At 47.9% G+C, this 15,103-nt stretch overlaps 2 protein-coding genes across 2 annotated transcripts; both read right to left on the bottom strand.

Annotated features, from left to right (window-relative positions):
• Positions 1–1,783: 1,783 nt before the first annotated feature.
• Positions 1,784–4,568, bottom strand: chia.1 (chitinase, acidic.1). The gene is made up of 12 exons (XM_049733063.1): positions 4,493–4,568; positions 4,313–4,366; positions 4,143–4,172; positions 3,754–3,958; positions 3,554–3,610; positions 3,324–3,489; positions 3,076–3,200; positions 2,831–2,954; positions 2,571–2,753; positions 2,319–2,435; positions 2,134–2,260; positions 1,784–2,063 (listed from the first exon to the last, which is right to left on the bottom strand). Exons 2-12 carry the CDS (start codon positions 4,329–4,331, stop codon positions 1,855–1,857), a joined length of 1,362 nt encoding a protein of 453 aa, XP_049589020.1. The 5' UTR covers positions 4,332–4,366; positions 4,493–4,568; the 3' UTR covers positions 1,784–1,854.
• Positions 4,569–4,802: 234 nt separating this feature from the next.
• On the bottom strand, positions 4,803–14,145 carry cntn2 (contactin 2). Its single transcript, XM_049733042.2, has 23 exons — positions 13,814–14,145; positions 12,884–13,004; positions 12,613–12,754; positions 12,366–12,541; positions 12,192–12,287; positions 11,897–12,109; positions 11,736–11,838; positions 11,422–11,603; positions 11,123–11,259; positions 10,813–10,942; positions 10,597–10,747; positions 10,239–10,366; positions 9,992–10,167; positions 9,567–9,687; positions 9,255–9,413; positions 9,009–9,158; positions 8,877–8,947; positions 8,403–8,640; positions 7,978–8,093; positions 7,653–7,839; positions 7,375–7,487; positions 6,598–6,769; positions 4,803–6,324 (listed from the first exon to the last, which is right to left on the bottom strand). The coding sequence occupies exons 2-23, from the start codon at positions 12,945–12,947 to the stop codon at positions 6,203–6,205; spliced, it is 3,147 nt and encodes a 1,048-aa protein (XP_049588999.1). The 5' UTR covers positions 12,948–13,004; positions 13,814–14,145; the 3' UTR covers positions 4,803–6,202.
• Positions 14,146–15,103: the final 958 nt, after the last annotated feature.

A 15,103-nucleotide genomic window follows, 5' to 3' on the forward strand; every position in this document is an offset into this window, starting at 1 on the left:
AAGGAATGGTGAGCATGTGTGAGGGAGGGAGGGAGGGAGGGAGGGAGGCCATTGTGTTAGACACACGTTAGAAGATGGGTGGTACACAACTCAACGATATAGCTGTAGCTTCCCACTCACTGGGGACACGTGTTATGTGACAGCTTCCGGACGAGCGCCACCCCCCCCCCCCCCCCCCCTCGGCGGCCTAAGCGTTTGCACTTGAAGGGTCATTGTTCAATGTTCCTGTGTGCAGTCAGTGTTCAAAGTAAAACCAAAATGCCTATGTTAATGTTATGTAAAATGTTATCAACGCGATAACAAGAGATAACAAATGTTGTATGGGAAAAGGGATCATCAATGTTGTACAGTGGAGCCTCGGTTTTCGAACGTCCCAGTTCTCCAACAAATCGGTATCCAAACAAAAAATTCGAGATTTTTTTTCCTTCGGTTGTCGAACCTCGCGAGATGAGCCGAGAGGACCCACATGCCAGCTGACTCCGTTCGTCACGGAGTCGTGTGCGTCTCAGGATAAAGAGAGTTCTTGAATCGTCAACTTTATTATTGTAGTGTATTTGACATCTAAGCGGAAAATAGAGCGCTTCAAATCAAAATATCTGACGCAGCAGCTATTGCATAAATATGCAAGTGGCAACAACAATCGAATTAGACTGACAACTCTGCAAGAAGAATGGGCAACGATGACCCAATCAGTCGAGGTGTGCAAGCCAGCCTGTTATTAAAACGGTCTCTTCAAACCACTTTTTATTTTCTACTCATGAGAGACATACCTTCCAAATTTTCCAAAAAGTGCTGCCTTCAGGGGCGGGGACCTGAGAGCACTCCAATCTATCTATCTATCTATCTATCTATCTATCTATCTATCTATCTATCTATCTATCTATCTATCTATCTATCTATCTGTCTATCTGTCTATCTGTCTGTCTGTCTGTCTGTCTGTCTGTCTGTCTGTCTGTCTGTCTGTCTGTCTGTCTGTCTGTCTGTCTGTCTGTCTGTCTGTCTGTCTGTCTATCTATCTATCTATCTCAAAAGACATGGCAATAAGTTGGGTTGCAGTACAACAGGTTTCCCGCAGAGGGCGCCAATGCCCTATAGTTGAGTGGGTAGTTTGTGATATTCGATATTAAAGTTTGAAAATCAATATCTGTTGCGTCAGTGTCAAGTCGAAACAAGGAACCTTGGCAAGAATGCGCTTGGTTCTATTTGAATTGAGCATTCTTGTTTACCGTAGGCAGGCACGCCAGTTCACATGTTTTTCTTTCGCACCGTTTTGGTGTGTGCATGAATGCAAGCGGGTTGCACTCCATGCGGTACATGGCCAATTTGATCGTAGCGGTAAAAAGTTTTCTAATGACGTTTTCAACATATTTCTTTGGGAATTTCCCTCTTTGCACATAGCAACATCTTGGACCGACCAGAAATGAAGTTTGAAATGATACGTTATTACACCCTTAGAACCGCTGAGTTAAAAATGAGAGAGCGAGCCAGGGAGTTGCGCGTTTGGAGCCCGCTTACTGCGCAAAAGTCGGCGAGCCTCATAAGTGCTTGGGTGATGAAGAGGAAGGAAGGGAGGAAGGGAGGAAGGAAGGAAGGAAGGAAGGAAGGAAGGAAGGAAGGAAGGAAGGAAGGAAGGAAGGAAGGAAGGAAGGAAGGAAGGAAGGAAGGAAGGAAGGAAGGAAGGAAGGAAGGGAGGAAGGGAGGAAGGAAGGAAGGAAGGAAGGAACGAACGAACGAACGAACGCACGCACGCACGAACGAACGAATGAATGGAGTCAACGACAAGTCGATGTATAACTTTGTGTTTACTTCATATTGCAAACTTTCTCCCAAGGACTCCATTGGAAGCATTGTGTTTCAAGGCCAGTTGCAGCACTTGCAGGAGTCCCAGTAAATGAGACCAGGCTGGCAGCGGTGGAGGTAGGTGTTTCCTCGGAAGCACTGGAAATAGGTGCCGGCATCAGCCGGGTTTTCGTACAGTCCGTCAGGGCGGCCGTGACAGAAACTCAGGATGGGGTCCCTGGTGGTGGTTGGCGCCGGGGTGGTGCTAGGCTTAGGGGGGAAGCCTGTAAAGTCACGCACACGTACGTAAACGACAACTCGTTCTCTGTGAGTGGAAAATGTCTCAAAATTCACCCATGGACAGCCTGAGGTGGTTGATCAGCGGATACGAGCCGGACGAACAGAAGGCCCCGGAAAAGTCGTCCATGTCCAGAGTCCACACGTGAGCGCCTCCCAGGTTCCTGGATGTCATCCACTCCACCTAAAATAGGATTGGCGTCAAGATGACACCAAGATGTTTCCAGCTTCCTCACAATTACCTTTGATGAAAAGCTGCGCTGGTCATCATAGCCAACCCAAGAACCGCCGGAGGTGGCGTACGGAACACTCTGTTCATCGATCCATTCGGGTGAAGCAGCGGAGAGGAAGTCGCACACCTGACAAAGACGAATCCAACCATCAGCTCGCTCCTTGTTGCATACATCGTCCCACAACTTGATCCTTTATTACAAACAGCTCCGAATGACGTGTGAAATCTTTTGCTTTCCAAAACCCCCCCGACATATTTTCACCTCATAGAAAGCCCAGAAACCAGCAGTGCGAGTGTACGGTCCGCCTTCAGCCGGTCCGTTTGTCGGCGCTCCCAGGCCGGTAGCGGCGGTGCGAAGGCGGTAGGTTCTTCCGTACGAAGGCAAGCCCAGAAGCAGCTTCTCGGACGGTGCTCCCGAGTCCAGCCAATGGGACACGGAGGAGTTCTGGACAAAGGATTTTTCCAATGAGGGTCGCAAGAATAAAGGCCATGCACGCCCACTTGCGTTTGTTTGTTACTTACAACATTGTGATGAATGTGGGAGCCCGAGTCGCCAGAACTTGGGTACAGAGGGCTGTTGTGTCCCGTCGCTGCCTCCCAGTGTCCGTGGAAATCGTAGGTCATCAGGTTGATGAAGTCCAGATGTCTGTGGGTTTCTCTTATTATTGCTACGACTGCCTGGAACGACTACTACCTTTGTGGCTTTGAAGCGTTCGTTACCCGGTCGTCGTCAAATAAGAGGAGCGTGCGTGCTGCCTCCAACTTACGGTGCAATCAGGTTGACCTCGTAAGCTCTGTCAACGGTGGCGCGGATGGAAGCCACATTGGCTGACAGCAGAAGCTGAGTCTTCTTGGAATCCCTGGCGTCATTCTCGAAAGCCGCAACCAACTCCTACACAGCACGGCAGAGCAGAGCAGAGCAGAGCAAATCAGTTACTAAGTGCATCGATGGTTTGGCTGCAGGCGGGCGCCCGTTGTTTTTGCACGAGATAAGAGAAAAAAGGGCTCTTCAAACCTTGACCAGCAAAGTGAACCTCTGCTTGTCCTGCAGAGGGCTGCCGTTGTGTGCCGGATATTCCCAAGCCAAATTGAGCCCATCAAAGTTATGCTTTCGCAGGTAGCTGATGGCAGACCGGATGAAGGCGGCGCGACTCTCTGGCCTGGCGACCGTGCCGATGAATCTGCCGGAGAAAAGCGTGAGCCCGCGACGGGAACCTTTTTGGATCGCGCCTTCCTTCCACTTACGGGCTCATGCCGTTGACCGTGCCTCCGACCGACAGCAGGGTCTTCAAAGTCGGATTGCTAAGAGAGGAGAGCAACGTGATTGATTGATTGATTGATTGATTGATTGATTGATTGATTGTCTTCAGGGATTCAAAGGAGCCAAGCGGATGCTCGACATGAGGAGACGGACAACAGAGCGTAAAAAGGTGTCGCTCGCTCACATGTTCTTGAGGTTGTTGAGGGTGGCGTACTGCTGATCGTCGTTCCACTCGATGGGAACGATTTGGTTGACGTTGTTGATAGTGGCCAGTGCGTAGATGACGTGTGTGCACAGGAAAGGGTCGACGTTGTCTGGGGTGAACTTGCCTTGGCCGGGCCTATACTGAGCCCAGTTGGTCATGTGACACACCAGCTTACTGGAAGTAGCTGAGGAAAGGAAGGCAGAAGCCAATCGAGAGTTGATCTTTTCATTGAAATAAATGCAAATGAAAACCTTAGCGGTTATCGTTGACGGAGCATTTCAGCTTTAGCCAAGGACAAAACTATCTTTGGAAGTTACATTGACAAGGCGAAAGAAATATTCATTGCTGCAAATTGCTTGCTTCCTTACCTATGTGCACAACTAGGAGAAGACCCAGAGCTGCGGAAAGAAAAGCAAGCAGGATGGATTCGTATGTGAAAAGTATCTTCTCATGATACACTTACAAACAAAATGGTGCCCATTTCTTTGCATAATAGCATGACTTTTGAATTCGATCCAAAAGAAATGAACGCATTTACCTGGAAGGAGCTTTGCCATGGTGTCGTCGTTTGCTCAGCCAATCCGCCAGACAACTGCAATGACAAATGAAAGGGAAGGAGACGTAAACAAAAAAGATTGAAGCTGGAGAAAATGGACTTGACAGTCCTTGAAGAACATATTTACACGTTCAAGTTGAGATACCACCAACTCTTCCTTACCTTCTAGAGAGGATCTGAAGAACCTACTACCGAGTTTGGCAGCTTGGCTCAAATTTATACCTTGCTACTAAATGGATGGTGTCAAAGTGCAAATGATAAAGCCCAGTGGGCGTCTTTTCCAACAAATATGGATCGGCCCAGCCAGCCAGCCAGCCAGCCAGCTGGCGCGCCTCAAGGTCAGACAAAGGCTTAATCAGTCATGGTATTTGCGTCCAGGAAATCCAAATGATTGATGGCGGCGGCTCCCATTTCAAGGGATATCATTTAAGATGAAGAAGGACTCATAAAAGGCACACGAGTAGAGTCGTCATACAATCACCGCATGTTTATTTCATCATATTGAAACAATTTCAAGCCGCCTTCCCATTTTTCATCATCTCTTTGAAAAAAGCTGAAAGGCAACATTATTGCAATTTCATCTTTTTCTACGGCTTGGTTGCTTGCTTGTCAAACCTAGCTACCAGTAAATGGAAATACTACCATACTAAAGGAAGGCATTGGGAAATGATGTCTTGAAGCACGCACGCACGCACGCATTTGCAACATCAATGTTTGAGCCAGTCAGCATGTCTGTGTGTGTGTGTGTGTGTGTGTGTGTTGGGCCAAATGAAGACCTTCAAATGTCCAGCTCACTTTGTCAGCTGCCTGTGACCCTCAACGGATGGATGACATCATCATTATCAGTACAAGAACACATTTTGAAACGACGTGTGCCCCGACACATTTGCCGTACCACACCGTCATGTTTGAAAGATTAAAAAGATCTTTTTAAAAAATGGGCAAATCTGCCGTGGTCCGCTATCGTGTATCAAAGATGAATTTTAGTTGGATTATCAGACAAAGTTCCAAATAGTCAATGCACTTGACTTTTCCCGTCTAGTGTAATAAATGTGACAAAGTCTTACATAAGAGCTGATAGAAGCTGACAGGATTACAATGAGGGAGGATAAATGACATTGTTAACACGGGCCGTCATCGCTGTAGATATCATAAAAGCAGATGCAGTAAAAGAAAAGGCATGACCATAGCGTTTTTAAAATGATCATCAAACAATAGGGACCATTAAGGAAAAATTCTACGTATTGTCTTGGACGGCTCCATCCACCCCAAAACAAACAAACCAGTCAATCAATCGATCATTCTTGATACTTTTTTCATCTGACTAGTGACATACATGAATAATTACACATGGCGGCGGGCGGATGGTGACTTTGATGCGGGCAGCTTTAAGAGGCTTCCCAAAATGATTTCATTAAAATTGCCTTGCCCAATTGATACGGCAAGATGACCCTCATTCTTCTGTTACCTCAAGGAAAAAAACAAGACGGACACGAAAGCAAAGTGGCTCTGTCGTCATAAACAATTGGACTCTTAAGAAAAGATCCTGTGAAGCCAAGCTGGGGTGGTGATCCACAATTCTGTGGCGTTGCAACTCATTTTCAACAATGTTGACATTTACAATGACACAACTCATGACTTTGGAATGCTGTGCTGGTCCCCAAACGCTAAACCTTTTCGAAGACATGCTGACACCCCAATGTGTCGGAAGGTGAAAACTCTCCCGCTGCTTTGAGACGTGCGTGATACCAATGCATGACTACACATTCACCCTCCTACTACTTGAACACAATTTTTTCGTTTGTTTGTTTGTTTGTTTGTTTTTTTACCCGTTCCAATCCCAGCCGAATGAAACGGAGACATCAGAAGCGTTCACTTGAAGTTCATCAATGAAAGAGCTGGGCCTGACACAACGCTGAGAAGAAACACGGCAACCGGCAGGTGGAGCGAATGACCGGAGACGCTCGCCTTGTTCTGTACCATCATGCCGGTTCCTGAAAAAGACACGACTGAATATCACACCACTGCTCCTACTCAGCGCATTGAGCTCACTTTGATAGTCCCTCGTTCGAACAAAAGAGCACATTGGCAGAGCCCAGTCAAAATCGATGAGCACCTCCGCAATCCAGCACCAAATGGATGCCGCTGTGCGCTCGCTTCACTTCCAGATCAAACGCGCGGCTGCGGTATCGAAATCGAATCCAGATGTGGCTACGCAAATGTTCTCAATCCGAAATGTGCAAAGTCGTGACGAGAAAAGGATTCACCTGAGTCCCGCGAGACGATAATCTCGTGCGCAGGTCCGTCGCCACCTTCACCCCAGGATCGAAGTTCCAGTACGACGTATCCGTTCTTGTCTTTGGGCAGGGGCAGGTTGACTGACGTCTTGGCCGCGTCCAGGACCTTCAAAACGCTTTGCCCCTCATGCTTGTACAGAACCTGTAAGAGTCACACACGTTTGGTTAGCATCGAGCTCAACTTGCTGCAAGTGATGTATCGACTAAGATTGCTATTCATTTGACGGCAAGTGTGCCAAAGAAAGTCGCTTTGCGCAAAAGCTTATTCAACGTTGCTTTGATGGCAATTTGAAAATGATTTTCCTTCCATTCAAATATTTGACAAGCATTTACTCAATGAAAATGTCACTTTAGCTGACGAAGCCCTATTCCTTTTATTAGGATGAACTTTGATACATGCTTTTTATGACTCCCCAAAACAAAAGATCAATCTGAAGGAGGGTTAATAATAAAATAGGAATTAATAATTAGCTATGGTTTTTTTTTTTTTTTTTGTTCTCCAAACAGACAGATTTATTGTTATGATCCAATCAAACAATAGTGTCATGCACAAAGTATACAGTACTCTATGCGCTCCAAAGCTCAAAGTACAAGAGGGACATTTGTGCTGCCATCAGATCATTGTGGCTTTTTTTCTTTCCCTTTTCAGGATTGGCAAGCAGGTAGTACAAAGGCTACACTTGGCCTTGTTGACAGTATGAACTATGGCCAGACACAACGTCCAAAAAGTCTGCAAACAAGACTCACTTTGTAGCCGAGTACCGCCGACTCATTGTGCATGGCCTTCACGTGGTCCCATCGCACAATTACCCACGAAGCGTCCGTCCGCCACGATACATTTGCTGGGGCCCGGTTCGGAGCTGAAGGAAGAAGGGACTAACTTTTTGAGGTGAAAAGGTCCCCGCCTCGCCTCGCCCCGCCCCGCCTGATGGATTGGAGCATTTCCCTTACCAATGGCATCATTTGAGCAATGAGGCCATTTTTGCACCTTTGACTGTCCATTGTTGTCCCTCCCCTCTACCTACGTGGTTTCCTGGTGGTGACGGTGGATCGCGGCGAGGGTGGCCCGGTGCCCGCGCTGTTATACGCCAGAACGGCAACGTGATAGCGAGTGCTGGGACGTAGGCCGGACACCCTGGCTGCGCTTTCGAGTCCTGCCGTGCGCACTCGGTCCGCTGCCGCTTCCCGTTCGTGCTGGCGCCAGTAGCGGATCTAAACAGACATTGTCACAACGTTTTTCGTCTCCATTAGTACAAAGAGGAAATGGGAGAGTATATGTACATTGATCAGGTGAGGGTCAGGAAAAGAATCCATATTCAAGAAAAGGCAGTCAAGCAAGCATGAGGTCACCTCATATCCTCTGAGGATCCCGTTGGTGTTGGCTTGCAGGACGGGCTCCCATGACACTTGGATCTCAAAAGCTGTCAGTGCACTGACATTTATGCTTAGCGGTCCAACTGTTGGCTCTGTGAACCACGGATTCATAGATAGAAATATACGTAGTTATGTTAGAAGACGAAAATGTTGTCGTGTACAAAGCCTTCCTTTTCCATATGAAAACAGAGCCGCACGTTCATGGAGTTAGTTGTACAGATCAACAGGTGAGAGCGCATTAGGACGCCCCCTGTTGGTCTTTACTTAGAACATCATTTACCTATGTGTTTTCATTTGAATATCAATCACAAACAAAAGCTAAGGATTGTTGTCAGCAGCAAAGCCTTGTTTAAAATGACACCATTTGTGTGAAAAGTTCAAATCCATCCAAATGAACCAACCTTCCTCAGCAGAGTGGACGACAGCAATTTGGCTGAAGGGCCCTTCGCCCCTGCGGTTAAAGGCTTTGATTTTCACCTCAAAGGGGCTGTATGGCGCCAGAGTGGCGTTGTAGAACACATAGCGCGACGACTCCACAAAAGGTACGCGCGCTTGCGTCCACTGTGATGACGTGTCTTTCTTCCTGAAAGCCAGGAGGTAGCCAAAGCTGTCGCCGTTCTGGTATTCTCTGGCCATGGGCTGGAAAATTAAGCGGAAGAAGACCCAGGGTCGGTCAGCAAAGCCAGTCCCACCCATGGCGTGGTGTGGTGTGGTGTGGTGTGGTGTGGTGTGGTGTGGTGTGGTGTGGTGTGGTGTGGTGTGGTGTGGTGTGGTGTGGTGTGGCGTGGCGTGGCGTGGCGTGGCGTGGCGTGGCGTGGCCTGGTGTGGCCTGGCCTGGCGGCCTGGCCTGCTGGCCTGGCCTGGCCTCCACTTACTGTCCACGTGATGATAAGTTCATGGCGATCTCCTCCTCCACCCCCGAGTCCACTGGGTGCCACCGACGGAGCTGCAAAGCACATAGCATTTTGCCACCATTTCGCTCGGGTCATTGATTGATGTCAGCTCACCTAACTGCTGCGTGCGGATGGTATGCGAGGGCGCGCTGGGCTCGCCGCTGCCCAGGATGTTGCTAGCGATGACCTGAAATTGGTAATCCATCCAGGGCACCAGCCCAATCACATAGGCCGACTCGGCGTTGCCCTCAATGTTGACTGGCTCTGGTTTGAAAATGAAAGGAGTTTGCTGATGGAGCCATGGATAGATGCAGCCAGCCAAACGTCAAGTCAATGGTCAACGTCGTTTGTTTTCCACACCGGTGCGCAAGCGCTTCCACGTGGGCGACAGAGAAGATCGGCCCACGATGACGTAATTGCCGATGGGACTGTGGTTGTCGTAGCCGCGACTCCACCTCAACTCCGCCGACGTCTCGGCCACATTTCTCACCAGTAAACCGCCGGGTGGTCCCGGGGGCCCTAAAACAAACATAAGACACATACGTAGTACATGCCAGCCAAAGTACTGTAAAGTCCCATTTTCATTCATTGTGACGGTTTGGCCAAAAGAAATGTTGCCAATGAACGATGGTCATTTTTGGACGCCACAGGAGAAGGCAGGTTGCATTTTACCTCGTACCACCAGTTTGGCTGTAGCGGAGGCGCTGTCCACCACAGTTTGAGCGCTACACGTGTAAGCGCCCGCCTGACTCAGCTGAGCGTTGATGAGGAAAAGGTCTCCGATGGTTTCTTTCTACATGGGGACAGCAACATCAAGAACATCATCTTGCCGTTTACTTTACTGTTTATTAAACAATGATATCACACAACAAGCTACGTATTTTCCATCTTTTTGAAAGCCAGTTTGGCGGCGGCTCGCCAAAGTAAAAGCCGACCACGTATCCGAAAGCTGGATACTCCCAAATTGCAAGAATAACTGTTAATTGTTGGACAATGTTCAGTTCAACAAGTGATGACTCAAAATGTTCTCCATTATTTTTCTCATTGAATGGATGAATTTTGCATCGTCTCTCTCTCTCTCTCTCTCTCTCGCTCACCCCCTCTACTCGACGGTACGGCCCCGTGGAGTCCTCCAGGTCCAGCAGAGCCCCGTTGAGGGCCCAAGTGAAGGTCAGGTCCATGGTGGGATCATGAGAGGCGTGACACTGCAGGGTCACGTTCTCACCTTGATTGATGTCGGCGTTGGACGGAGCCAAGGTGATCTTGGTCGCATCTGGGGGGGGGTTCAATCAATATTGGACTTGACCGATATTGGAGACTAATTTGGGTGTGTGCAAATGCTACCTCTGACAGACAAGTGTCCCGTGCTGTTAGCTTTGCCCAGATAATTTTCAGCAAAGCAAGTGTATTTGCCTTCATCTGCTCTGCTTATGTTGGTGATCCACAAGACTCCGTCGGGAGTCACTGTCACCCTGTTCAAAGACAATCAGAAGAAATCACAACACGGTACCATGACATGTGACACAATGAAAGAATCGGCTGCATCGATTTGATTGAATGTGCATTCGACTCATTGTCCACACTTTTGTTGTCAAGCAAAGGGTCCATCCATCTGTCATCCATCCATCCATCCACCCACCCACCCATCCACCCATCATGAAGAAATGGCCTGAATTTGTTTTTCTTCCCCTTCTCCGTATACCTGCTACTGTTGGTGAGCAACTCGGTCCCACGACTCCAGAAGAGGCTGGGCTTGGGGGCGGCTCGTGGGCGACATTCAATGCTCACTCGTCCCCCTCTGGCTGCAGGGATCAGTTTTCGCACTGGGTTCGATCGGAAGTCTGGAGCCTGAACTGCGGACGGACAAATGGTGCAGCGCTTTAGCTGAACAAAAGAGTCTTCCAACTTTGAGTCTTACCTTGGACTCTTAGCTCAGCGGTAGAGTAGATTGTTCCATGCTTGTTCTCAGCAACACACTGGTACATCCCAGAATCCTCCAGAGCCAGGTTGCTGATCTTCAGACGAGCGCCATTGACTTCTACTCTGTCCTGGAGAGTTAGAAAGAAGGTTAGAAAGTGATTTTTATTTTTTCTTACAAGACTAATTATAAATGATTCCGGATTCATTTTTGTCTTGCTTGACGGGACACCGTTCTTTTGTTCCGAGCGCCGTGTCTAAGCCTAAGCAGACAAAACACAGAACATAATGGTATGATTTTTTTTTTGCACCTGCGTAGAGAGTGGCTGTCCGTTGCGGAGCCAGCGAATGGAAGGTCGTGGTTTCCCGGCAGCCACGCAACTCCAGTGAAGCTCAGAACTTATTTCCACTTCAGAGTCACTCATCACCTGCAACCAGTCTGGCTGAGCTGAAGCACACATATACACACACACACACACACACACACACACACACGCACACACACACACACACACACACACACACACACACACGCACACAAAAAGAGGAGGCCATGTGTCAAACCACAGCGATTGACTGCAAATGAAAAAAAAAAATGCTGAGGAAAAACCTTGCACGCTGATGCGGCCCTGATACACATCGACTCCCTCGGAATTGCGGGCTTCGCACTCGTAGACGCCCTCGTCGTCAAAGGACAGATCCGGTAGGATCAGGGTGGGACCCTCCACGCTAGAGCCCGCCTTGGACGGCATGAGTCCATCCACCTTTTTCCATCTCAAATTTGGGACTGGACTACATACAGAAAGAAAAGAGGAACGGTGAAAGGACGAGCATTTTCTCACCAATGTGGTCACGTGACAGAAAACCGGGGACCCTGAATGTGCTGTCAGCAAAAAGCCAGGCAGGCCCCACTTTGAAACTTACTTTCCATAGGCGAAGCACTCCAAGTGAGCGGCTTGTCCGGCAAGGGCGTAGGTCTCGGCCGGGAAGCGCACTTTGATGATTGGAGCCCACTTCTTTGGATTGGCTGCAGTCAAAGCGGCGCATGACTTTCATTTTTTATCATCGTCATTCTCGCGTCTTACCTTCAGGTAGCACGGTGAGTTGGTTGGCTTTGCTGAAGGTACTTTTGGTACTGATCTCCATGTTGATGGTCGTGAAGCAGAAGTAGTTGCCCGTGTCATTGATCTCCGCTTTGGCAAGGTAGAGGTTACCCGTTACCTGGGATACAAACCAGCGGCCGCCATCTTTCTTGATGAAGTTTGGAAACTCATTGAGGAGCCACCGGTAGGACAGAGCTGCAAAAAACAAGGAGGCGACGGTGTCGGTCGGGACCACTCGACCGTCCTTAATGGCTAAAAGTCTCAACCATGACGTCACCTGGGTAATGTGGAGGCGGCTGACAAGCCAGGAATGATCCCATGCCTTCATAAGCCGTCTGAGGACTCCTGCTGTCAGGAGGAAAGTCGTGGAGGTCTAAAAGAAGGAATCACCCCCCCAAAAAAGATCAATGACTACATGACAAAGATTTGGTCCTGTCATTGATTGACTTACAGCCAAATTTGAGGTTGGCTGCTCTGCTGATGATAGTGCCACAGCGGTTGATGGCCAGACACTGATAAGAACCCGTGTCTCGAGCCGACTCGGGTCTGCCGATGGCCAAGTTGCCGGCGACCATGGTATAACGGAGGTCCAAACCCAGCGCAACCTCGCTACCGTTCACCAACCACCTGCGTGTCAGAGAGAAATTGAGAGAAAGATGGCGTACGAGAACACTTTGAAAGCTCCCGCCAGATATTACCTGTAGGAAGCAGCTGGACTTGCCCTGGCCTGACAGCTGAGAACTACCTTGCCTTCACTCAGGCCTTCGGGGTAGATTAGACTGCTTGGCTGTTCTTCAAAGACTGGCCCGCTATCGTGACCAGAGACACACACGTCTCCACCTGCAAAAAAAAAAAAAAAGAAAAAATGATGAGGCCGTTCTGGGAATCAGCAAGATGAATAAGAGGCAAGAGATGCCCACAGAGAAAGAAACAAATGTCGTATTTATGCGTGCGATTGCATCAACTTGCCCAAAGCCTGAAGTGGAAGTGAGCTGAGGAGCAGTAGGCTGAAGAAAAGCTCCATGGTCTCCATCCACTTCACAAAGAGATTAGGTGCGGTCCAAGTCAAGTCTGTGAGACCTGTTTATGCCTACAAACAGAACAAATGAAAGTCAGGTTCCATTTAGGTGATTTCTTTATTGGAAGCAACCAGGCTTTAAAAAAATAAAAATAAAACGTGATTGGTCAGTTAATTCAAGAAGCACTTGATCACACAGTCAAAGGATCCAACCCCCCCCAAATGCCATTTTCCGGGATGTAAGCTTTTCGATCGAATGCTCAGTAAACGAACACGATAACAATACAAAAGTGGTCAGAAAGCAGGTTGTGCGGAAGATAATTGGTTCCCAAATGTGCTTCGGCATTAATAACGGTGCTTCATCATAATTTCTCCAGCAGTGATGATGACACAATAGCCAGCACCTATAAACAATCACGCTCGCTTCATCAATCGTTTGAAAACGTTGCAATCAACTGGTCTGCATTGTCTCTGCCTGCCTGCCTGCCTGCGTGCAATAACCGTTCATTTAAGTTTGAAGCAACGTTCGGCAACACGCATTGGTCGATAAAACGCGTCTTGCGGGGAAAACACGGATGGATGATGGGCTTCTGCCCGAGCTCTGACGCTGCTGCGTCAAGCTCAGCACATCCTCGTGGAAATGCAAAAACAAAGCCTGCAAGCTTGCAGACGGTGCAAAATGTGGCAAATAGGAAGAAGTAAATCTATCTATCTATCTATCTATCTATCTATCTATCTATCTATCTATCTATCTATCTATCTATCTATCTATCTATCTATCTATCTATCTATCTATCTATCTATCTATCTATCTATCTATCTATCTATCTATCTATCTATCTATCTATCTATCTCTACATGCATGAAGGCATGGCGTTTACCTTGAAGCCCGCCGATGCAGCAGCAATGATGAGAGCCGCGCAGGGCTAATTAGAAGGCGTTCATTCCCTTGTCAAGGAAACCCAAAAACGTCTTTGAATGGACACGATTTTGTCCAGCCTGCCACATTCTACTGTCGCGATCCGCTCATCCCATCCCATCCCATTCCTTTCCGCCTCCCCCCTTGCTTTTCTTCGCATCCCTTCTTTATTTCCATCACTGACAAGTTGTCGTCAATACCAAATTGCCGCTTACTTCCGGTACTGTCTGGTTTACAAAGTAACGCCAATTCGTCATTTTGTGCCACTTCCGGAACTTTCGGTTTTACAAAGTAAAACATAAAGAGTCATTTTTTTAAAGTTTTGTTTAGAAGCTAAACCCTGGGTGGACTGCTAGGTGCTGACAGGAAATGTAGGTTGTGCTTAAAGCTATATACGTCTACATTGCGAGTAGTATTTGGTGCAAGAAAGTGAATTGGTTTTAAGAAAGGAATCCGATGGATGAAAAAGGGTTGGGATGGCCGAGATTGTCATGGAGCGGATGGAGCAGGGCGACCGAATGCAGCTTGGACCAGCTCGGTTTATTGAAGGGAACGAATGAACAGAACCGGCAAACTGACATGACTTGACAAAACAATAACTGAACTGACTGACCGAGACGTGAGACAAGAAAACAACAGGGCATGGAGACAGCAAGACATAACGACGACGACGACAACAACAACAGGAACCAAAAAGACATCAAGACAACAACAACACAATGATCCGACCGGGAGTGGAGTGACACGCAGACAGGACTTAAATACGCGACACGTAACGAGAGAGCGAGAGAGAGAGAGGCAGGTGACTGTGATTAGTACATTGATTGTGAGTTGGCACAGGAAGGGAGGGGCGAGTACAGACAGACAGACACAGACAGACAGACACAGACAGACAGACAGACAGACACAGACAGACAGACAGACAGACAGACAGACAGACAGACACAGACAGACAGACAGACAGACACTTCACTGGTTTCTGTACGCGCACTTGCTCCTTTTTTGCGCCTCTTATTTATTTATTTATTTATTTATTGATTGATTGTGTTATTTATTCATTATTTATTCAGCACGCTGTTGTTATACTTGTTTACTTGTTTGTCTGTTGTGGGCCATGTCTTCTCACCGTGGGATAGGGGGGAACGAAATTTCGGTTTCTTTGTGTGTCTTTGGCATGTGGAGAAATTGACAATAAAGCTGACTTTGACTTTGACTTTTATATCAAACAAATTATTTTAGGTGCATTACCTGA

Source organism: Syngnathus scovelli, chromosome 11 (assembly GCF_024217435.2).
Source record: "Syngnathus scovelli strain Florida chromosome 11, RoL_Ssco_1.2, whole genome shotgun sequence".
Taxonomy (NCBI): domain Eukaryota; kingdom Metazoa; phylum Chordata; class Actinopteri; order Syngnathiformes; family Syngnathidae; genus Syngnathus; species Syngnathus scovelli.

What these genes read in the sequence shown, in the direction of transcription:
- cntn2 (XM_049733042.2), bottom strand. Translation starts at nt 12,947, where the DNA reads ATGGAGACCATGGAGCTTTTCTTCAGCCTACTGCTCCTCAGCTCACTT. An exon ending in AACTTATCATCACGTGGACA is followed by an intron (nt 8,641 to 8,876) that starts GTAAGTGGAGGC and finishes TTAATTTTCCAG; the next exon opens with CCCATGGCCAGAGAATACCA. An exon ending in CGGCGGTACTCGGCTACAAA is followed by an intron (nt 6,770 to 7,374) that starts GTGAGTCTTGTT and finishes TGACTCTTACAG; the next exon opens with GTTCTGTACAAGCATGAGGG.
- chia.1 (XM_049733063.1), bottom strand. An exon ending in TCTCCTAGTTGTGCACATAG is followed by an intron (nt 3,959 to 4,142) that starts GTAAGGAAGCAA and finishes TCCTTTCCTCAG; the next exon opens with CTACTTCCAGTAAGCTGGTG. An exon ending in CCACCTCAGGCTGTCCATGG is followed by an intron (nt 2,064 to 2,133) that starts GTGAATTTTGAG and finishes GTGACTTTACAG; the next exon opens with GCTTCCCCCCTAAGCCTAGC.